Source organism: Alosa alosa, chromosome 24 (genome assembly GCF_017589495.1).
Source record: "Alosa alosa isolate M-15738 ecotype Scorff River chromosome 24, AALO_Geno_1.1, whole genome shotgun sequence".
Classification (NCBI taxonomy): domain Eukaryota; kingdom Metazoa; phylum Chordata; class Actinopteri; order Clupeiformes; family Clupeidae; genus Alosa; species Alosa alosa.
Genome location: NC_063212.1, coordinates 1,471,102 through 1,493,871, shown reverse-complemented (window position 1 = coordinate 1,493,871; position 22,770 = coordinate 1,471,102). Strand labels below are relative to the sequence as shown.

Here is a 22,770-nt window from a genome sequence, read left to right as displayed (position 1 = left end):
AACACATGCAGGTTGCTCTGGTATACAGTGATAACTAACATCTAACAGGCAAGCAGTATCATGCCCAAGCTTGGTCTTAATTGTGGAATGCAACAGTAAAATCCTGTCAAATGACTGACATTTCTGAATAGAGTGACTTTTCAAACTATTATTTATTAAAAATAGACAAATGTACTCCTTTTTGGGACAACAACTTGCAAAACTCACAACATGACTTATATTGAGCAGAACCCTAACTTTGAGTTGAGCAGCTGTTTTTGTATGACTGTTAGAAAAGCTAACCTTTAGCCTAATTCTAAAATAGTGCATTTTCATGGACATCATTTCACTATATCGATAGCCAAAAATAGCTAAAGGGTGTGCAGACTCAAAATTACAAAGTGACAAGCAGAATATCTCTATGTAGAAATATTATAATGGGCTGTGGGACCAAATTCCAATCCACAAGTTCACTTCTTGTTTTTAGGCAACACATTGTTAAATGCCAATTGCACATTATTCATGAATATGTCCCCATTAGACTAGTACAAGTGATCTATGTCTCTTTTGTTAGAATTACAATAACCAGCAGTCAATATCTATAATCTGCCTTGATCAAGCACTGGTTGGACCAGGAATTGAAATGGTCACATCCTTCAGTTAAAGGAAAATTCCGGTATTTAGCACTTTGAGTCGACATTTTGACGATTGGTCCTGTCTCTACTTTTCTGACTCGTTTTGAATCGCCTTTGACTGCTCAGGGTGGCTGCCAACAGGCATACTGTAGTAGGCTACTCAAACATGTCAAACAACCCTTAACGTTCGTTTTCAAAACTGTGCAACTCACCGTGGTTAGTCGTGTTCGTTGATGTTCAAAAATAAGTAGCGTAGCGAAATACAGTTTCTGTCGTGTTTTATTTGGCATTTTGTAATATCCCATTGATTTCTGTTGGAAGACTCATTGCACGTTGATATTACTGCCCCACCGTCTATGCTTCAGGTTCAAATATTGAGCGGAAGTTTATACGCGGTTGTGAGGTGTCTGAATAAATAGTTCCACAATAGGCCTAGCAAATAAGATGGCTGGAAATCATACATTGCGCCGATATATTTGCTTTTAATAGTCAACGAACCACTCGGTGAGTTGCACAGTTTTGAAAACGAACGTTAAGGGTTGTTTTAGGACATGTTTGAGTAGCCTACAGTATGCCTGTTGGCAGCCACCCTGAGCAGTCAAAGGCGATTCAAAACGAGTCAGAAAAGTCGAGACAGGACCAATCGTCAAAATGTCGGTGTCCACCACTCTAGTTCATCCAAAACAAACCAGAAAAGGGCCTTAAAGAGCTAAACACCGGAATTTTCCTTTAAGATATTATCAAGCAAGAGATTTTGGAGGAAGCAAAACATGCTTGAGGTGTTCTCTCCACAGGAAACAGCTTTTTTAAGGGCCGTGTATCTATTATTTCTGTCTTTGGACATGAGGTGGCCTATGGGAGTTGTATTGCCTGCTGGCTGTTCCATTAATGGCACTCTCTCGCTATTATTTGATATCCTCTGCGGTCATAGGGTCTTTTGTCTTTATATTGCTGTCCTTATATTATATATTGTTTCAAGAGATGTCAGCACAAATGCAATAATACTTGTCCTGGCCTTCTCTCAGATCTAGCCAGCCATGTTGGTTTTTTTATGCCTCCGTACTGACATGTTTTCGGGTTGTCCATACGTCTGTCAGTCCTGATCTTGTAAACGTGATATATCAACAATGCTTCGAGGCACATGTTTCAAATTTTGTACGAAAGTTTACTTGGACTCTAAGATGAATTGATTTGATTGTGGAAGTCCAAGGTCAAAGTTCAAGGTCACTCTGACAACATGTATGTCCCGTGAACACAATATCTCAAGAATGCCTTGTGGCACGTTCTTCAAATTTGGTATGTTCATACTTAGTCCAAGTATGAACATTCACTTGGACTAAATCAACTGGTTAAAATCCTTACCACTCTATAATGCATATACATGCCTCGCCACTCAAATTAAGGGCTGCATGAAGGCATACCACCACTACACAGTATTTCTAGTTCTCTTCTCTATGACATAAACCAGGGTCAAACATGTTTTTGTACTAGGCACCCAAAGGCCTAAATAAAACTCTTCAGTAAGCAGTTAAGAATGAAACATTCCCTTTTTGCATTACAAGATGAAGACATTCCAGACATGCCCATTCTGAAGTAAAATTCTGGTGTACTTGGTAATGGGGATTGCAAAATGAGTTGTCTGTTTTGAGATGAAATGCCCTAGGCGATGAAGACTGCCTTAGGGGGAGAGGAGGCACAACCCAGTGAAAATCTCTTCTTTTTTTTAGTACAGGAAGTGGTGTGTGAGAGGGGGCCCTAAACAAAAGCTCCTTTGGAGCCGATTTCTGTTTTAGTTCCATTTTGAGAAACTTCCAGTTTGCCATAGACAGCGGGTGGTGGGGTGCACCTTGGGTCTGGTTGGGGTAGAAATGCTTCCCGGGTTGTTTATTGTAGGTAGCGGTACACCTTGAAGCAGTGGTTCCCAGAGTCGGCGACCACCACATGGCCATCAGAGGTGAGCGCCAGGCCCTGGGGACCATACAGGGGGTCAGCCGATGTGTTGATGTAGGAGAGGAAAGAGCCACTGCTGTCGAACACCTAGGAGAGGGAGAGAGAAGGAGAAGGTGGAAAATGAGAGGTATCCTGCATTGTGTGGACAGCACAGTCCTTCACTGGACCTGAATTCAAGAAAGAAAGGCTGCAATAAACAAGGCTCACAATGGACAGAATAATAACTTCAATCACACTAAGCTTGGCCTGATATAAGTTTGAACGGGTGAAACATTCAAGGCTGTAGTGAGGAAGAATAAGATCAAATTGAAGAAAATGACGGCAGAGGACTGAAACTGCTGAATAAGATTTTCATCAGATGCTTTTTTATATCATGGCACATGACAAAGGAAAAGATGGCAGGTGGTTAAATGTCAACAACTGCAAACCTGTATCCTGCTGTTCCCCCAGTCGGCCACAATGATGTTCCCATTGGCATCTACTGCAACACCAGTCGGAGCATTGAACTGCCCGTTCCCCTCACCGTTCGAGCCAAACTTGAGCAGCAGCTCTCCGTCTGTATTAAACACCTGCACTCACAGGAAAGCACATGTGACCACTCAGAACAACTTTTCTCAGAAATAATGATGAAGGATTTTAGCCCATGTGAGCTATTCAGACATTCATGTTATCTGCAGCCCTTACCTTTACAGAATGGTTGTGGAAATCTGTGATGATGATGTCATTGTTACTGTTGACTGCAGCAAAGTGTGGTCCTGAGAATAAAGAGTGGAATGAGGGAGAGCGTTACCATGGCTGCCTCAACAACTCAACATGAGCATTTCATTTGAATCTGCCAGGCATGTTACACACCTGCAAACTGTTTATCTCCGTTTCCACGGCTACCGAACTTGGCGACGAGCTTGCCGCTGGTCTGGAAGATGAGGACGGTGCAGGCCTTGTTGTCCACTACGATGACGTGTCCATTATTGTCCACAGAGACCCCCTTTGGACCCATCAACCTCCCGGAGCCCAGTTTACCCTTTAAATACAGCAGGACATCAACCGAATTACAGGTGGCAGTAAATCCCAACCAGTTGCACATGTGTAGGTCTATCACTACATAAACTAGGCGATCAGTTAGTGAATGGTGAATTGTTTTGGCATGGATCATGGAGCGTCATGGAACTTATGAGGAGCATGGAGCAAGAAGTAGAAAAGGAGGAGAGAAAAGAGGTGAAGGTAGCTGAGAAGCGAGGGCTGGCCTTCTCCCAGTACAGAGTGAGTATTGAGAATCTTAATGCGAACACAAGACATCTGAATTGCAGTTGTACAGCGAAAGACAAGAACGCAGCCGCCCGGTGAGCTGCAGAGACCGAGAGGAGAGGCGTCGGGGAACATTAAGGCCCAAGGTGGAGAAGGGGGGGCGGCGGCAGGAGAGGCCAAGGCCACCAAGGTACACTGAGTGGAGAGTGGACACCAACAAGAGACCCGCGCCGGGAGGATGGACAGGGTGGACAGAGCGCATGGGGAGGACTGACATGGAGCGACAGAGCTACAGAGGGAGAGAAGGAGAAGGAGGGCAGCACGGGGCTTCTCAGAGGAACACTGACAACTGGTGGGAAACGTCAGTGAAGAACTACTGGACTTAACTGGGCTACTGGGCTTAAGAGTGTTATTTCCGAAGACTGAAACAGATGAACATAAACAAATGGTACTTGTATCAAGCATGCTGAATTCATATCAATGAAAATAAACATGATAATCATTGAATAATTTATCATTGAATGATAAATAAGTGTACATTTGTAGATGAGATACAGAAAGAAAATAGTTGCTCTCAGAATTGTGGTACATAATACAGTTGAATTGTCCATAGCAGACAAAGTGTTGCAAGTGTTAAGGAATCTTGTGACCCACAGCAGTACAAGTGGCAGAACCCTGACTTGTCTAGCCCTCATGTCCTACATGAACACATTTCACTGTCCTGTCGCCACGGTGACGAATGGAACTGCCAGCCACCAGTCAACAATGGCCTGATTATTCCAACATGGCCTTTAGGATCCGCCCAGAAACAGCTCCTAAATGAGCCGCCACAGTCCTCTCCCTCACTCCGACTCCAGTTACTGCCAATGACATCATGCACCTTTTCAGTGGCGCTGATCGCATTATCTCGTGCGGGATTCTCACTCTCTTGAGTAGCTGCTGCCATGGAGATTCCTCCCTAAACATCTTTTGATCTCTACTTCTAAGTGCCAACACATTTTATGGCTGTCAGAGGATTGAGGCAGTGATTAGTAGTAATAACTGGATTCGGGTTGAATATATAGAATTTCCTCTGTTTTTATTCTTTCAACCGCATGGTGTTAATGCGCTTGGATGGTGATTTTTTTTTTTACTTATTCCTCAACACTAACCTGTGAAACCTAAAACTGAAAAACATGTGAACTGTGAAAACTCTTTCTTTCTTTCTTTCTTTCTTTCTTTCCTTTTCTTTCTTTCTTTCTTTCTCTCTCTCTCTCTTTCTGTCTCTCTCTCTCTCCCTCTCTCTCTCTCTCTCTCTCTCTCTCTCACACACACACACACACACACCATTCCTATGGTGTCCTGTGATGTATTTAGTATAATAGGGGACCCTCTCACCTTATATTTCCCTTCGCTGGAGAAGATGCTGACCCACTTGTTGTCATAGTCAGCGATGATGATGTCACCATTGGGATGGACTGCCACTCCTGTAGGCCGTTGCAGTTGTCCTGGCGACCGCCCTCGTACCCCAAAGCGGTTTTGGAACACCCCTTCATTGGAAAATACCTGACATATGGATATAACGCATATAACTGTAGTCAGATATTTTAATATTGTAAAAAGCCTAACAATATGGTACAAAGAGAGAACGCCATTACATGATTACATTTCTGTCCGAAGTCAGATTTTTGAGGAGAGTGAAATGTAAGGATGACTTTTCCCACATTTTCTCTATCCTCCAACTGGTTTACAATTTCACTGAATGATTTCCAATTTCTCATGCATTAACTTGTACTCTGGGGAAGTTGCACCTGAATCTTTCCTTTCCTGAACTCAAATGAAAGTCTCCTGACAGGCCAACGGCAGCCTGGGAAGAGGGCCCTCTCTCACCTGCACGCACTGGTTATTGCTGTCTGCGATGAGGATGGTTCCTGTGGCGGATGCAGCCACTCCTTGCAGGTTGGTGAACTCTCCTTTATTTCTCCCTTTTGTTCCTGGAACAGAATAGAGTAGAGTAGAATAGAGTAGAGTAGAGTAGAGTGGAGATAGCGTGGCGTGGAGTAGAGTAGCGTGGGGTAGAGTAGAGAAGAGTAATGAGCAGAGTAGAGTAAATAAAGAGTAGAGTAGAGCAGAGTAGCGAGAGCAGAGTAGAAAGGCGTGGCGTAGATAGATCTAGATAGCAGCTGCAGAAGGAAGCAGAAGTGGCAGCGTAAGTGGAGAAGCCGGCGTAATCGTAGAAGTAGCGTAGCGTGTCATGAGAGAGTAGCGGGCGTAGAGTAGCGTGGGAAGGCAGAGCAGCGTAGCGTGGAGTAGAGTAGAGTGTCGTAAGCGTAGCGTAAGTAGAAGTAGTAGATAGAATAGATAGGATTAGACTTTAATTGTCATTGTGCAGTAGAACCATACAACAAATTTTGGTTGTGCAGCCTCTAAATACTAACTTTACTAACTTTCACATACATCCCTATAGTGCAACTGTGCTGGCTGTGGGGTGGGGGGCATGATTGGTCAATTCTGTGATGGCCCTGGGGATAAAACTGTTCTGCAGGCTGGAGGTGCGTGCTCTAAAGGCCCGATACCCTCTGCCAGATGGTTTGAGGGGTGTGTCTGATCCTGCAGAATATGGTGCGCTCAACAGAGGCAACAGATCTTTAAGATGTCGTCCAGTGGGGGCAGGGAAAGTCTAATGATTTTTTTCAGCAGATTTTATGATTCGATTGAGAGATTTCCTGTCCTTCCCTGTGCAGTTGGCATACAGTGCAGTCATACAGTATAATATCATGGTCAGACAACACATGCACGGTTCCCTAAAAGATCTTGGATGAAATTTGGTGGTTGATGGTTATTCTTTTCACAAATAACACAACAAACAAAAGCTTCCTATCAGAGCATAAAGATAGCATGTAGGCCTGTGTTAACGTCTTTTTCTGCACCTCCACATGCTGCTGCAGCTAGAAACAGCATCTGCGTTGTGTCATGATTATGTAATGTACTGAGAATCGACAGCGTGAATTTGTACCTATTTTGAAAATGAGGTCGTCCTCTATGGGGTTGGCCTTCTTCTTTGGGGTGCTGAACATGCTCCCTGCCCGCCGCACCCCTCTCTGTCGACTGCGACTCCCCGACCCTGGGGACTTAGCGCCGCGCCGCTTGGCACCGCCCGACGAGCCGGACGAGCCGGCGTTGGCCGCGGAGGACGGCGTGGAGAGGACCTGTGAGTCATCGGGGGAGCTGGTCACCCGCAGGTGGAAGGGGCTTCCCTTAATGTGCTGGTCGTAGAGTCTCACGGCCAGGCTGAAGTTGCCCTCTTTTTGGATGGTGTAGACAAAGTCGTACGTCCCGTTCTTATTGTCCAGGATCTCCCCGTCGGCGATGCTACCGTCCGGCGTGAAGACTTCTGCCGAAATCACCGCGTTCCCGGCCTTGCACAGCCCGCCGGCCTTGTCGCGCGTCACGATGGTGACGGAGGTTGGGATGCCTATGGCGCACTGCTCCAGGCCCTCGCCGGACGCCTCGGTCTGGCTGGCCACGGCGCTGGTGGTGACGATGGTGCCCAGGTTGTGGATGGACTTTTTCAGCTCCTCCGACTCCATGTACAGGTCCAGCTGGTCATTCTCCTCTGGCTGCAGGGGCAGGCCCTGGCTGGCCAGCTCGTTCAGCCTCTCAGCCTCGGCACCATGTGCCAGGAGCACAGCTGCGTCGCTGCCCCCGTCCAGGGCCTGCTCGGTCAGGCTGCGGCTACTGGTGATGCTCTCCTCGCCCTGCACCAGGGCATCCAGCTGGGCCTGAAGAATCTACAGACCACACAGGGATGGACCCATGTGAGGGCATTATGGTCAAGAGGAAGATGCTGGATACACTCAGGAAGAAAACAAAACAGATGTTATCGTTGCCTTGATGCTTACTCACATTCACTTGACACCACAAGACAACACAGTGATCTTGGTTGCAAGTTACTATTTATGCCTGTGTAATGTTAATGTGTTCTGCTCTACCCAATACAATCTCTCAAAAAAACACTGGATAGACAGTGTGTACAGAATACTCCACAGTACAACCACAGATCACTGTTTGCGTTATGTAGGAGTTATGGCTGGTCGTGTGAAATGTGGACAGGCCTTCAGGAGAGCGTAAGAATGTGCCCTGGACCTTCTGCTTGAGGGTGTAGGTGACCTCCAGCTCCATCAGCAGCACACTCTTGCGCACGTCCAGCGTCTTGTGGAGCTCGGCGAAGGCGGAATGGATGTCCTCCTCGATGGAGCTCCTCTGACCGCTGAGCTGCTGCAGGATGTCTCTCAGTGACTGCCGTGCCACGGCGATCTGTGGCAGTCTGTGGTGACGGAGAGTCGGGAGAGTTAGTCAGAGCATAATTCAGTCATTTCATGACCACGCAGCCATAATTCATTTCATGAATCAATCAGTCATTCAGCCATGCGACCAGTCAGTGAACTGGTCAGTGAACTATCCAGCGGTCGCAAAAAACCACCTAATCAATCAATCCTTAAGAGGGTTTATGATCAAAAGCTAGAATAAACTAAAAGATATGTTTGCACAGATCTCAGTGTGCAGATTTTTCATCCTAGTCAATATAAACATAACACATGATCGCCTGAAGTGAATCAATAACAATCAGCTATCCCTGAAAGCTCTGAAAGCTCAGGGATTGTAATGGCACTAGCTGTGTGTGACGCACCTGTTTGTGTGTCTCTGTGTGTCACACCTGTTTGAGTGTCTCTGTGTGACGCACCTGTTTGTGTGTCTCTGTGTGTCACACCTGTTTAAGTGTCTCCGTGTGTCACACCTGTTTGAGTGTCTCTGTGTGACGCACCTGTTTGAGTGTCTCTGTGTGTCACACCTGTGTGTCACACCTGTTTGTGTGTCTCTGTGTGACGCACCTGTTTGTGTGTCTCTGTGTGTCACACCTGTTTGAGTGTCTCTGTGTGTCACACCTGTTTGAGTGTCTCTGTGTGACGCACCTGTTTGAGTGTCTCTGTGTGTCACACCTGTTTGAGTGTCTCTGTGTGTCACACCTGTTTGAGTGTCTGTGTGTCACACCTGTTTGAGTGTCTCTGTGTGTCGCACTTGTTTATGTGTGTTTGTGTGACGCACCTATTTGTGGCAGCGGTCACTCTCTCCTGCAGCGTGAGGCGTAGCTTCTCCACAGCGACGGAGAGGGGCTCTGTGGTGTGGTCGGCGTGCTCACCCCTCACACAGTCCTCACACACAGGCCCAGCACATGCCACACAGTACAGCTCCACCTCCTGCAGAGAGAGAGAGAGGGAGAGAGAGGGAGAAAGGGAGAGAGAGAAAGAGGGAGAGAGAGAGGGAGAGAGAGAGGGAGAGAGAGAGGGAGAGAAAGTAGTGAACATCATTGCAAAGGGTTTCATCACAACAGCAGGCCAGCAACTCCTGTTGTTCATGTGGACTTTCTACACTGAGGCATGTGCAACTCCTTGGTCCTCTTTACCAAAGGACTGGACACTACTGCCTCTTTGGAAGCTGTGTACATACCAGTCAGGCGTTTCTAGAAGACTTCTGAGCCATAACATGACCACCAGCCCCATAAAGACCCTCAGCTCTGGATATATGTGACACATTTATAGATATCGATAGGCCCTCGCCTCCATTTCGTCATCCCAGATAAATTCAAACGACTTCAGTAAAAGCAGAGATGTTCTACTGCATGTGGGTTTGTGATGGGCAGTGGTCTTACCTTGTGCTGGTGCTGTGCGCAGGTGGGCAGTGCCATCTTGTTGGGCAGAGCCTCCAGCACCGTGCACTCCTCACTGCTGCTGTCTGGGGACCTCTGCTGCGGCTCCACGGTGGCTGCTGAGGGACAAAAAGCACCCCGTGACAGGTGTGCATTAAGCTTTTTCTGATCAAAACTTGAAATTTGATAACAAATGATCTCTTAGATCTGTTCAGAATCATGGACTTGTACTGAGTACTCTCTCTCTCTCTCTCTTTCTAACGCCTACTCCTGCTGATTTCTTCTCTCTCTGTGTAGGTGTGTGTGGGCGTGGAGGACTCACCTCTCTGGCGTGGGGGACGGTGAGTAGGTGGGTAGCACTGGAGAGCGTACAGTATACGGCTGCAGTAAAGATCAGGGACGCAGCAGTTTGGCACTGGAGCTGTTACACCAGAGGTGAGGAGGGGCGAAGGCCTGCGCAGACCTCTCCATCTCACTCAAGGTCCTGCCAGAAAGACACAGGTTAGACGGTCGGAATCATACACACACACACACACACACACACACACACAAGCACACACACACAAGCGCATACATACTGTATGAATAGACAGGTACAGTATACATTATGTGCACACACACACACACACACACACACACACACACACACACAAGCTATTGTTGACACCTGGATGTAGAGCTCTCAGTGCGTATAGAAATACAGAAATACTGTGTTCGAAGACGTAGACAACCAGGAAACATTTGCTTTCATGAAAAAAGTGGGTCAGACATCAGTCAGAGAGGGGGGGGGGAGACGAGTCAGATCGGAGGAAAACCCCTTTTGGGGAGGATTTTACAGAGAACATTAGAATAAATTATACGCCATGAAATATCCTCCTCCTCACAAAAGAGCACAGATCATCACCATAGCAACCCGACGTCAGCTCCTGCATGTGTGTGGGTGAAGCCTAGTGCATGGCGGCGTAGTGTAGCCTCGTTTTAACGCCGCTGCCGCCACTGCTGTGCTCGCTTGTGACTGACTGCTTGACTCTTCCAGGAAAAGAGCTCAGGGTCGTCTGTGTAGAGATTACCTGGATGCAAAGTGCTGTATTGCATTGTAGTTGTGATTTGTCTCTGTCTCAGACTGTTCACCCCCTCCACCTCCACCCCCACCCGACCCCCACCCACGCCGTCTCTCTCTCCTCACCCCCATCCTGTCCCCCCCCCTGTTTTGTAGCCTCCGATTCACTGCAGTAAAACACTGCAAAGGATTATGGGACAATCACTGTGTGTTCTGGGGCTTTCTGAGGAAATGTTCTGTCAGAGTTGAGACTTTGAGAGACCAGAGAGAGGAGCGATTTGTAAATGCAGCAGTGTCTCGATCATGGCTGGTGCCACTTCACAAGGATGTGTATGTCATGTGTGCCCATCTGTTGTATGGAATTTACATCCTTATTAGACAGCATGGTAGCAATGTTGGTTTTGTACTGTAATGTTTCTCTAGTCAGATCAATTTGTGGATGATTAGACTTTTCAAATACCCTGTCTCCTACTGTCTTTGATATATTGTACACACTGTAAAGTTTAGTGTAGTCTCATTAAGTCTTGCACACTTCTGCTGTAGTAAGGGAAAGTTAGATTGTAAGAGGGAATTTAACATTGTGAGTGATTCATAAGACAGTGATGCATAGCTCTGTGCTCTCTAGACTACACATCCAGAAGAGTACCCTTGTTATGATTGTGCTTTCAGTTTAAGAGAAAGCTAAACAATCAACAGTCTTGCTTTGCAGGCAATGTAGCTCAAGCCGATAAAAGCTATCTGGTCTGCTAACAGTGGTGTATTTGATGGGAATGTGTGGTATGTTTATTTCCCACTAACAGAACAATGTATGCAATCAAGCTCTGACTCATTTCTTAGTGTAAGCTAATTAATCAAATCACAGGTGCAGTCAATCTACTACAAGTATCTTCAGGTTCAACCAGCGCAGCAAAACCCAAACAGCAAAGCCTAATGAAAAAATCCACCATGCCAGTGGGCACAGACTTGCATTGACTGGGTTCAATGAGTAGTACTAGTGTACATAGAAAATGCTTCCAGCAAAACGAGAGTAAGGCAGGCTAATGAGAAATAAAGACATGATGTGGAAAGAGAGAACATCTGTTTGGTTTCCAAAAAATACAGTAGGTGTTTTATCCTATCCTAACAAATAATTGAAATAGTGTGTAAAAAAATACTATTTTTATCGTTTTTGTTCTGCTGTTCCATATAGAAATCCGATAATATTATTATTCTCGGAGACCATGGCACCTTTATTTATGTCTGACTATCAACTACCACAAAGAATAGCAATGAGTAAGTGATTATACTTTCATGACATGATCAACCCCCAAACTCTAATTAGTAGTAGTACTACATTAACACGTACAGGCCTTCTATATTCATAATAACCCATCCCTGTACTCCCTGATATAATGTGGTTTAACAAGACACAGGGTGTATTGTAAGACCCTGGGACAGCCTGCTTGGTCAGCTAAAATTTAAACAGAACAAGGCATAGCCATTCTTAGTCACTGTCATTAGTAGTTTTAGGGTAATAGGCTACTGTCTGACTCAGTGTTGTTACAGTGACAATGAGGCCTTTACAAGAAACCACAATCTGGATGGTAATCTAATCCAAAGGCAGCAAATCGTGAGCTATATCTTTAGCCTGCTGTGGTTTAGACTAAGTGTGTCATGTTATACTGACTGAAGAGCTGCGATTTATGTGCAATTAATCAGCTAGGAGACCTAAATTCTGGTCAGTGTGACCAGAAGACGTGTGAGAGTATGCTAATGGTTGAATGCTAGCTATGCTAGCTCTTTCACTGCTAAAGAGAAGACATGACTCATGGTTCAACTGAATGACCCAAGTGAAATGCATATGATCTTCTACATTACTCAGGTTAACACTACAGGCTGAATTACAAATTAATATCATATCCCTTGTGTAATCACACACCCATATTATATTATACGGATGTAAGATTATACTATATATATGTAGTAATAGTAATAACTGTATGTAATAGATTGAGACTTACCACCCAAATGTTGTTTTTGAAGCCTTTGTAACATAATCTTAAAAATTGTGAGTTTAACTGTGAAAACGTAGTAGGCAAGTTTGTATAATTTGTACAGGAATTGTTCATTTACTAATCAAAGAGCTTTGAGTCACTTCTTGTGTTAGAAAAATAACACAGTATTTTAGTTTTGTACTAGCCAATGCAAGATGTCAAGTTAGACAATGACAAACCCTGATATGAAAAATGACCGTTGTAGCAGAGCAGTGTAAAACTCTCTCTCTCTTTCTCTCTCTCTCTCTCTCTCTCTCTCTCTCTCTCTCTCTCTCTCTCTCTCTCTCTCTCTCTCTCTCTCACACACACACACACACACCTACACACAGATATATTTACCTCTTGGGGAGGAATCATGACCCCTGCCCCTATCCCTAAAATACCCTACTCATCTTACAAGATCACATTAATCAGGATTTTTTTTATTCTGGAGAGCAAATCACTCTCTACAGCCACCATATGTCAGTGGCTCACATTGACAAATTAAAATATTACATTTTCCGCAAGTACTTCTGTTTGGCAAGGAATCATAAAAAGAAGAAATATGTTTTAGTATATTCAGTGCCGTGTAATTTAATCAATCTTCTCCCATTATAATGTGAAATGTTAAATCTTAGAGCAATGGCTAATGGGCCCAGATTTGACCCTTCTCCCAGTTCTCTATATTAAAATTGTGAATAGAGCAAAGGACAGCTCAGGATTGCCAGGCGTGGATTTGCAGAGTGTTTCGGAGCAAATCTGTTGTATATTGGGCTAGCGTCAATCAGGCTCAGAGATCAAAAACATGCCAACTCAGAGCTCAGGTTTGCTTCCATTCAGGCAGTATCAATGGCCATCTACAGGGGTCCTGCTTTAAAGAACCATCATCAACCTCAGTATCTTTCTATGTGGGCGTTTTTTTTTTACATCCATTTCTGTCTTGATATTTGCTTCATCAGCTCTGCCTCTGTCCTCGTGTCACATTCGGACATCAATGACACAGTTTTCCATGAAGCCTAAGAGACATCGACATTCCAAGGGCATGCAGCACAACACATAAACATCCATCAGACAGCTAATTGTGGGAACTCAAAGTGACAGAGAGAGGGATGGTGTCACAGAAAGTGTGTGTGAGAGAGAGGAAGAAGGACAGCAGGAGGGGGGAAGAGAGAGGGGAGAGGGAGGGAGGGAGGGTGGATAACTCGGTGGCCAGAGGAAGCCATTTGAAGGCAGCGAAGCAGAATTCCCTGTGGCTAATATCGTGGCTCCAGTCGAGTGCAAAACCTGCACCAGCCCAAGCGCTCCGGCAGCCTGTTTGCTTTCACCAAGCGCCATGCAGCGCCTCAGACACAGCCAGGACACCAACATCTCACACACACACATGCCTGCACATAAGCAAACCATCAGGGAACACACACACATACACACACACACACACACACACAAGTGGACCAATAAACACACACACACACACACACACACACACACACACACACACACACACATATAAACACACAAACAGTTGACTGTGTCTAGACAGTGTGAGAAATGGGTGAAGATTTGAGGCCTAGTTCAGGCTAGCAATGCAATCAGTCTGAGAGCATCTCTGCTTTTCACCCTCTCTGCCCCTCCCTCCCTCCTCCCTCTTCCCTGTGGTCTCTGCACACAGGCTGCTTTCCTCTCTCTCTCTCTCTCTCTCTCTCTCTTCCTCCCTTTTCCTTTCCCTCCATCCACCTCGTCCCTCTCCCTCTCCATCTCTCTCGCTCCTTCTAAATCTCTCCTCTGCTTCCTCCCTCCCCCCCATGTCATTTTCTGCGTCTTCACCTCTCCCCTGCTGTCCCATCGTTACCCAGGGCCTTACCTTGATGCCGCTGCGGATGGAGGAGCAGAGAGCTGAGAGCGTGTGCTCCACGTCGTAGAGAGACATCTCGTCTGCGTGTGATGGGGGCTGGGTGTGCACTCAGCAGCGGGATCCACGCATCTCCTCACTCCTCCTCCTCCTCCTCCTCCTTCCCTCTCTCTTTTTTTTCCCCTCCTCAGCACTATGGCAACAAAAACAGAGGCGATCAGCAGCACCAGCGAACTGAGAGTGGGGTGGGGAGGCAGTACCCACTTGCTGGAGGAGGGAGGATTAGCCAATCATGGAGCAGGGAGGTCTGCCACACCAGCTGCTTTGTCTTTATTGGCTCACATCTGTGTCTGTCATCATGTCTCTCTTCTGTCACATTTTCTCTGATTCTGTTTTGTTTGGCCCCTCTCTCTCTCTCTCTCTCTCTCTCTCTCTCTCTCTCTCTCTCTCTCTCTCTCTCTCTGTCTCTGTCTCTCTCACTCTCACACACACACACACACACACACACACACAAATTGTGACAATTCACTCATTCAACAACTGAATTGACAATATTACGGTAATAAAATAAACTCATCTTACTCTCATAATATAACATAACTGATATATAATATATCACAATTATGTATTTTACAACTGCATTCTTTGAATTAAAACACTACCACAACATCTCACAGTAATCCCTTAATACCATTATTAATTAATGGAAGACAACAAACCAAACTGACCCTTGGGATGGAATGCTTACTCTCAGCCTCCTCAACTGCCATGGCTGTTCTAGCCTATATCCACACCCTATTTTAAGTAAAAATGTTAACAAGAGTAAAATGTTTAATTATTTTAATTTATTTAATTGTAAAATGATTGTGAAAACTGTGAATAAAGTGTGTTGTGTATAATAATAATCATTTTAGATATTTGGTTTCTGAACAATAACATCGGCACACAGAGAAGAGAAGGCACATCCTCCAGAGATGAGGGCCTAATCCTAAATAGCCAATAGCCAGCTAGCCAGAGGCTATATACTTTTACTCATTAGCAATTTTAAACTCAGTCAGAATCCAGCTCTAGGTTTTGCCAAGTTATATCATGATCATAATATCAAGATTACAATTTAATTGAAAAGTATTTCCTTGAAACATTAAATAGCAGGCCTGCACAGCATGCAGTCAAACAATGCAATACTATTTCTCACCACAGGGTGGCAGACTCTGAATGTCTAATTTCCTCAGTGCTCTTTCCTTTCACAAGACAGTACACGAAAGCCAAGGGATCTCATCAGAATCAAAGGAAGGATGAGCACATGTTAGCCGACTCAGAAACAACCACAGTTTTGATACACACCATGCCACAGCATTGGAAACGTGAATGAATAGCCATGTATGTTTGTTTGTATGTATGTATGTGGTACTGTTGTCCTTCTTTGTTTCTTTGTTTCCCCATTCTGTAAGCGACTTTGGGTCTTTGAAAAGCGCTATACAAATAAAATGAATTATTATTATTATTATTATTATTATTATTATTATTATTAAGTCTTCTTCTTCTTCTTCTTCTGCTTCTTCTTCCTCTTTTTTTCTTTTTTTTTAAATTTGATCCTCTGGATCAACTATTTTTGCCCAACAATAACAGATCTTCATTTGTCTGTTTCTGGATTATGATTAGTTCATCATGTCAGACTGGCACTACATGACTTAGTTGCATCATGGGAGGGCAGACAGAGCAAGAGCAATTGTATGGCACACGTTACATAACAGACCTGACAAGACAGCTCTGCTTCACAGCCTTCATCAATGCCATTTGAATGTGGGTGTGAATATCTCACTTCATTCTGTTCAGCTGTCCAGAGGTCCATTAATAAAAACTCACACCCACATTATCATTATAACTCTTACAAATATCCCGTCTTTCATTTTTATATTTCTCTAGTTTCAAGGAAAGTCTCCCTCACACACACACACACACACACACTATAGCTCAGGACTACTAAGAACAAACTGAAATATGGCATCAATAATTTAAGTAACAAAAAGTAGAGCAAGACCTCTAAAAGTGGCACACACACACACACACACACACACACACACACACACACACACACACACACACACACACACACACACACACACACACACACACACACACACACACACACACACACACAAGCTAGACCTCCCATAGGTCACACACATGGATGACATTTCGGGTTGCTCATGTTTCTCTATAGAATAGTTGTACTACCATGGTACTTACCGCTATCTGATGTCCTGACATTTCACACAATATCATAAGAAGTGAGTCTATTTTTCACTCTCAATCCCCCCATAAACATGCACCTACTGTACACTTTCATAAACATGCTGACATACAGTACAGGCTAATCGGCCCATGCTCACAATCTCTCTCTCTCTCTCTCTGTCTCACGCTCACGCATGCCCTTACATGCATGCACAAGTATCAGTGAACAGTTCACTGTTAAAAGCAGCCCTGTATAAAACATGAATGAGATTCTCTGTGAACACGTTCAACATCAGATGTAATGAAGTGTGACATGCAACCAAAAAAGTGTGTGTGTGTGTGTGTGTGTGTGTGTGTGTGTTATAACACTCTCTGACCAGTACGAAGATAGGGGGCGTCTATCGCATCCCTCTCTCGTATCTCTATAGACAGACTGGCTTCCAATACAGTGCTAATGAATATGCACATACAATTTGATGTGTACCGTTCAGATGTTTAACTTTCAGTTAATTGCTGACAGACTCGCATATGCATCAGAAATGGTTTATTCAGTGTCAAATATAATAGTTCCAGTGTTTTATCTGCACTCTATTTCTCTCTCTCTTTCTCTCTCTCTTTCTCTCTCATGCAACTGGAAACAAAACATGAAACATTAATCATCAACCCAAATAGAAGTGAGAGCACTGCACAACTAAAAACCACTCACTCACACACAAGCATACACACACAGGCAAACACACACACGTACACCTACACACACATACACGTCTATAAATCCATTTATACTTAACAGGGAGATGGGTGGCAGTGAATACTGTGACCTCATTCAAAAAAACTACACTTAAAAAAGGTACAAAGTGAACACACAGACCTACTTTACCAAACGGACTGTGAGTGTGTGTGTGTGTGTGTGTGTCTGTGTGTGTGTCAGCACGTGCGTAACAGAGAGAAAAATAAAGAGTATATTTGTGTATTTGTAAGTGAATGTTCTGATGATTTTTCTGTTTGTGTGTGTGTGTGTGTGTGTCTGTGTCTGTGTCTGTGTGTCTGTGTCCGCGTGTGTGTGCCTGTGCTTGTTTGAGTGTTTTGGAAGCACATCTGTGTTACTATATTTACTTCCCAGCCCATCTAAATTTGACATATCTGGACTACACACATGGATTGCAACCAAGTTAATATTGAATTACCACAGGATTAAAATCAATGAGTGCACAGGCAACTGAGAGGTCAAAGGTCAAGCGCTATGATGTTTGCGCCTGCAGCAGCAGGAAGAGCAGTGGAACCAGCAGTGGCACCTCCTGCGCGGCCTGTGTCCGGCGGGTGCTGGACTCTCCTTCTTCTTCTCAGGCGCGGAGCTCTGGAGTGCTTTCAGGCGGAGTTCCAGTTGCTCGATCTGCGTCTGCAGGTGTCTCTGCACGGCCGAGCCCAGCGCCTGCCAGTCCAGCGCGGCGCCATACACCTCCCACGTCAGCCCTTGGGCGTCCCACGTCACCTCGTGCACGGGCCCGGCCTTCTCCTGCCTCGGACCCTCGCCCGTCTTATCCTTTACTTCCGATTGGTCCGAGGAGACATCAGGCCCGTCGATGGGTTTCCCAGACAGAGAGGGGACAGGTGGTTTCCCGGATACAGTCAGGGGAGGGCACTCCGCTGAGTTGCTTTGTGATTGGCTGCAAAGCTCAATCTCAATCTGGCAGACGTACTGTGAGGACGGACGCTGGCGAACTATTGGCTTCTGCGGACGCATGACCGCTGGATTTTCCTCACTGTTGACGTTCCCACCGGTGACATCAGTGAGATGGTTGTCAAGCTGCGATGCCGTTACCACGGCACCGTTGCAGAGGTCATCAGAGACTTGCACCCCGACGTCCTTTCCCAGTCCTTCCAGGCCAGTCATGGTCGCTACACTCTTCCCCACGTCTTTGCTTCTCATTCCTCCTTTCCCTTCACTCTCTTTCCCTTTCTTCTCTGCACTCTTCTCTCTCTGTACTGCTGTTTGTCGCTCTGTGACCTGCGGTGTTGTTTGACGTTTGGTTTTCGGGGTGCCGCTGTGTTGACTCCCTGGAGCTGATGTGCTGTGTGCTGCCTGGCTGCTCAGAGAAGCTGTGTGTTCATGTTGAGTCTTTGTGGTGGTGTGTGGTGAGGGTTTGTGTTGGGCGTCCCCTGTGTAGATCACTTCCTTTTGGGCAGGTGGTTTGTGTGTGTCTTTGAGCTGTGCTTGTGGACCGTGTTCCTGTGTGACTGTGTCTTTGTGCAGTGTGCGTGGAGAGGGCACGTTTTTGATGCCTTCTTTGGGTGGGTTTTGGGAATCCGGTTTAACAAGGCTGATTTGTTTCGTCTCATGTTTTACCTCTTGGTGGACTACAGAGGACGCTGTGGCAGGTGTGACATCTGCTCTTAGAGCATGAACCAGATTCCCATCATCACTGACAGGAGACAGGTCATCCGACAGGGAGAGAGGTGTGCTTGAGGTGTTACTTGGTGACTCCTTCATCGACGTCTTGGAGGACGATTTGGTAATTTTTGGTGACACTTTAACTGGTATTTGGGAAGCTGCTAGCTTGTTTTGATTCTTGGTGTCTTTAGCTGCAGAGCTGTTAGTCTTAGGAGAGTCTTTAACCGGGATCTGAGAGGTAGTCGACGCTCTGCTGTGTTGAGTCTTTGGAGACTCCTTCGCTGGCACTCGAAAAGTTGTCACCACCAGGTTATGTCTGGAGTTGGCAGTTCTTGGCGAATCTATGCTGCTGCTGGCTGGTGCCCTCGAGCTGTTAGGGGACTTGTGCAGTTTAGGCTCGCTAGCGTGGGTGGTCAGGTGAGACTTTGCCGACCCCTGCCCAGGCTTGTGGATCTGGGCAACGTGCTCCAGGGACCCGGTCGTCTTCTGTCCGCTTCCCACCGTTAGCATGACCGCGCTAGCATCACCGCGGCCGGCCGTCTTGCTACCAGAGGGCTCGCGTGCTGCTGAGGAGGCATCTTTGCTGGGCTCCGCTTTGTTGCCACGGCTGCCAGGGAGCTGTGGAGAGGAGGCAGGCTTGCTGCCTTTGATATCCATGGTGATGAAAGGGATGCTGAAGACAGATAGGGATGCAGGAGGACCTGTCACATCAGAGGGGTATCTGTGGCATCATTGTAGATCTAGATGACCCATTTCGGATCAGCCTGAGAACAGATGAAAACAGAGACTATAACAAAACTGAGGCTTTATGTTCATAGTGATGAGGCACCCTATAATGTTTGGTTCCTCTGAGATGGCTTTCACTGAAAGACAGGCTCAGTTTCAACCTCAAGGAGGCAAAATCCTTGGCTGAAACAACTGAAAATATGATTTGACAAACACAGGCTAACAGACATCTTCAATCTAAAATTCGGAGATACATTTTAAGTGTGAAAATGTTGAATACAGACTCTGAGCACAAACACTTAGACTCTGACTCATTGTGTGAGTTAGTGTTACTCATGTGAGTTAGTGTTACTCATGTGACTTAGTGTTAGGCCTACTCATGTGAGTTAGTGTTACTCATGTGAGTTAGTGTTAGACCTACTCATGTGAGTTAGTGTTACTCATGTGAGTTAGTGTCACTCATGTGAGTTAGTGTTAGGCCTACTCATGTGAGTTAGTGTTACTCCTCTGGTGGATGGGGCTGTCCTGTTGCCTCAGGTTGTTTTTACAGTGGGATCTAAATTAACAGGGAAATCATAGCATTGATCGCACCCCAAATTAGCCTGCATTATCACACACATTCCGGCATCAGATTGTTTCCATCCACCAGTCAGCGATGACTTTCTGAGACTGAAAATGACAACTGCACAGAGGTCTTTTTATTCCTCCTGAAATAATGTATAATCTGCTGCTGCTTCACAGCTTCTGAAAACACTCATGCATACTTTCATCAGGACATGAAGCCCATGGTTGTGAGGGAGGGGTGAAAACACAGCATCAAGGAAGGGCACAGATCAGAACACATGTCAACAAGCTAGGCTAACAAGCTATATGACTAACTGAAGTGTGGAGTTATGTTGCCACAGGCTTCCAGCTTCCCATGAATAATTTACACCCAAATCCATGTCAGGAATCTATATTTTGTTACAGCGGATGAGAGTGCATGCCATTCTTTTCCCCATTTTTCTTCACCCAGCCCCCACAGAACAGGGATTCCCTCCATCCTGTAATAGACGCTACCCCTGCCTGTCGTCCCACCTCTCCAAACCCTCACAACCGCCCTGGTCCTGGACCATGATGACCACGACGCAGCCGCTACCTCTGCATGTGTTTGCTCCTCACGTGTAGAGAGATCAGTGTGTAGCCCTCTCCCTGACCTTCTCCCTCAAGGGTCTCTTAGACTCTTGGTGAATCACAATCAAAGGGGAGGGGGGAGGGAGAGAAAGAGAGAGAGAGGTGGAGGAGAGAGAGAGTAAGAGAGAGATTCCTAGTTACTCTCTCCACCTGTTCCTAACTGATGGAGCCACTGACAAACTACCTGTGCCAGTCTGCCAACATCCAGGAAACATCCGGAAGTATCTGACATCCGGAGGAAGCCCTGTGTCATATATTGCTAGTTATACGGCTCCTTCACTGGTGCAGTATCCAACAACTAGTGCACTGCTACAGAACTGAGCTGTGGAACTCTCCTAAGTGCTCGACTGTTCCTTGGGTATGACATATCCTGCATCACGGCCAACACCATGCCAAAGCAGTCACACACTTGGTAAATACAAACACATTTATACAACTACCAACAATGATAAACTGATATCTGGATCTACTGCTGGATCTGACTAGTTTGTAAGGGTTCAGAAACATCAATTGGCCATTTATGAATGAAACTACGGCATTACCATTACCTTACCTTACCATACCCCCAGCATCACTCACACATTTGGTAAATACACATAGAAGTACAAACCTGACAATAAAGGTTTAAGACATCAGTTAGCCATTCAAGAATGAAGCTGCAGCATCTCCCTTACCTGTGCTGAGCTCTGGTCAGTCAGTTTTGGGGACAGTCCTGGGTTGTGCTGGGTGGTGTGTGTGTGCGGTCCAGTGTAAAAGTGTGGACTTGGCGCTGTGGCCGCTCTGTCCCAGGTGTTTCTGAGCGACAGCGAGTGTGAGTTTGAGCTCGGCGGTCCCGTCTGCTCAGCGTCTCCGCGGTGTGTGTGTGGCGCGTGCGTCTCTCTCACTCCACTCTCCACTCTGTCTCCTCACGATACTCTCACGGCCCGATGAACAAACATGCTCCGCCTGCGGGAAACTGGGTCAGTTCACACACACACACACACACACACACACACACACACACACACACACACACACACACTTACCCATACACACATATCCACACATACACACACATATGCATATACACATATCCACGTGCACATACACTCACATGTGCGCGCTTACACATACAGAGTCACAGATGTGCATGTGCTCATGGTGATGCACGCACACCTATTATCATGTGTGTGTTAGCTCTGCGGCTAACATGCATTTGCCTGCTGTAAGCCAGCAGGGAATTCCCTAAGTGAGCTTTTACACAGAACACATAAGAATGAACTTGCAAGTGTGTGTGTGTGTGTGTGTGTGTGTGTGTGTGTGTGTGTGTGTGTGTGTGTGATGGAAAGGTAGTTAGGTACCTAGGTACAGGCCTACTTATACATGGCTGTGTGTGTGTATGTGTGTGTGTGTGTGTGTGTGTGTGTGTGTGTGTGTGTGTGTGTGTGTGTGTGTGTCGTGCGTGCGTGTGTGTGTGTGTGTGTGTGTGTGTGCGTGTTTGTGTGTTAATGCTTGTGGAAGACTTTGTGTGTGTGTGTGCGCGCACACTGTATGGCTATGTCTACTGATATTGTTTTTGGGGATTATGTCTTGTGCAAATGGTTGCCTATTCCACATTAGAGATGAGAGATAATCTTTGTGCTCACACAGGGCAGTGAAGAGCAGCTAGAGGAACATTACTGTATTATGGTTTGGCTTGTTTGCCTCTAATGCGCTAGGATAGGAGGGCCATTGTGTGGGTGGACGTGGTGTGTGAGTCATGATTGGGTTGCTCGAGGGGGACACTCTCTGTGGTAGCAGTGTGCCAGCGACAGACTGGCATCGTGCCCGCGGTCTCTTCCCATGTGCT

At 45.9% G+C, this 22,770-nt stretch overlaps 2 protein-coding genes across 3 annotated transcripts in view; both read right to left on the bottom strand.

Moving 5' to 3' along the window:
• Positions 1 to 1,223: 1,223 nt before the first annotated feature.
• Positions 1,224 to 14,585, bottom strand: trim2b (tripartite motif containing 2b). 2 transcript variants are annotated; one of them, XM_048236009.1, is made up of 12 exons: positions 14,429 to 14,585; positions 9,818 to 9,979; positions 9,499 to 9,614; positions 8,895 to 9,046; positions 7,935 to 8,115; positions 6,805 to 7,579; positions 5,679 to 5,782; positions 5,187 to 5,354; positions 3,417 to 3,585; positions 3,249 to 3,319; positions 2,993 to 3,133; positions 1,224 to 2,651 (listed from the first exon to the last, which is right to left on the bottom strand). In XM_048236009.1, the coding sequence occupies exons 3-12, from the start codon at positions 9,532 to 9,534 to the stop codon at positions 2,499 to 2,501; spliced, it is 1,950 nt and encodes a 649-aa protein (XP_048091966.1). In that variant the 5' UTR covers positions 9,535 to 9,614; positions 9,818 to 9,979; positions 14,429 to 14,585; the 3' UTR covers positions 1,224 to 2,498. The 2 variants fall into 2 exon arrangements, with proteins under 2 accessions (XP_048091966.1, XP_048091967.1); XM_048236010.1 differs by having other exon boundaries at positions 9,499 to 9,611.
• A 3,030-nt stretch (positions 14,586 to 17,615) lies between these two features.
• Positions 17,616 to 22,770, bottom strand: part of gprin3a (GPRIN family member 3a) — a 7,209-nt gene continuing 2,054 nt past the window's right edge. Inside the window, exons 2-3 of the mRNA XM_048236011.1 lie at positions 21,617 to 21,897; positions 17,616 to 19,807 (exon numbers count right to left, since the gene is read on the bottom strand). Of these exons, the coding sequence (XP_048091968.1) occupies positions 17,886 to 19,700 (1,815 nt within the window). The 5' untranslated portion in view covers positions 19,701 to 19,807; positions 21,617 to 21,897 and the 3' untranslated portion in view covers positions 17,616 to 17,885. The remainder of the gene's footprint in view (positions 19,808 to 21,616; positions 21,898 to 22,770) is intronic.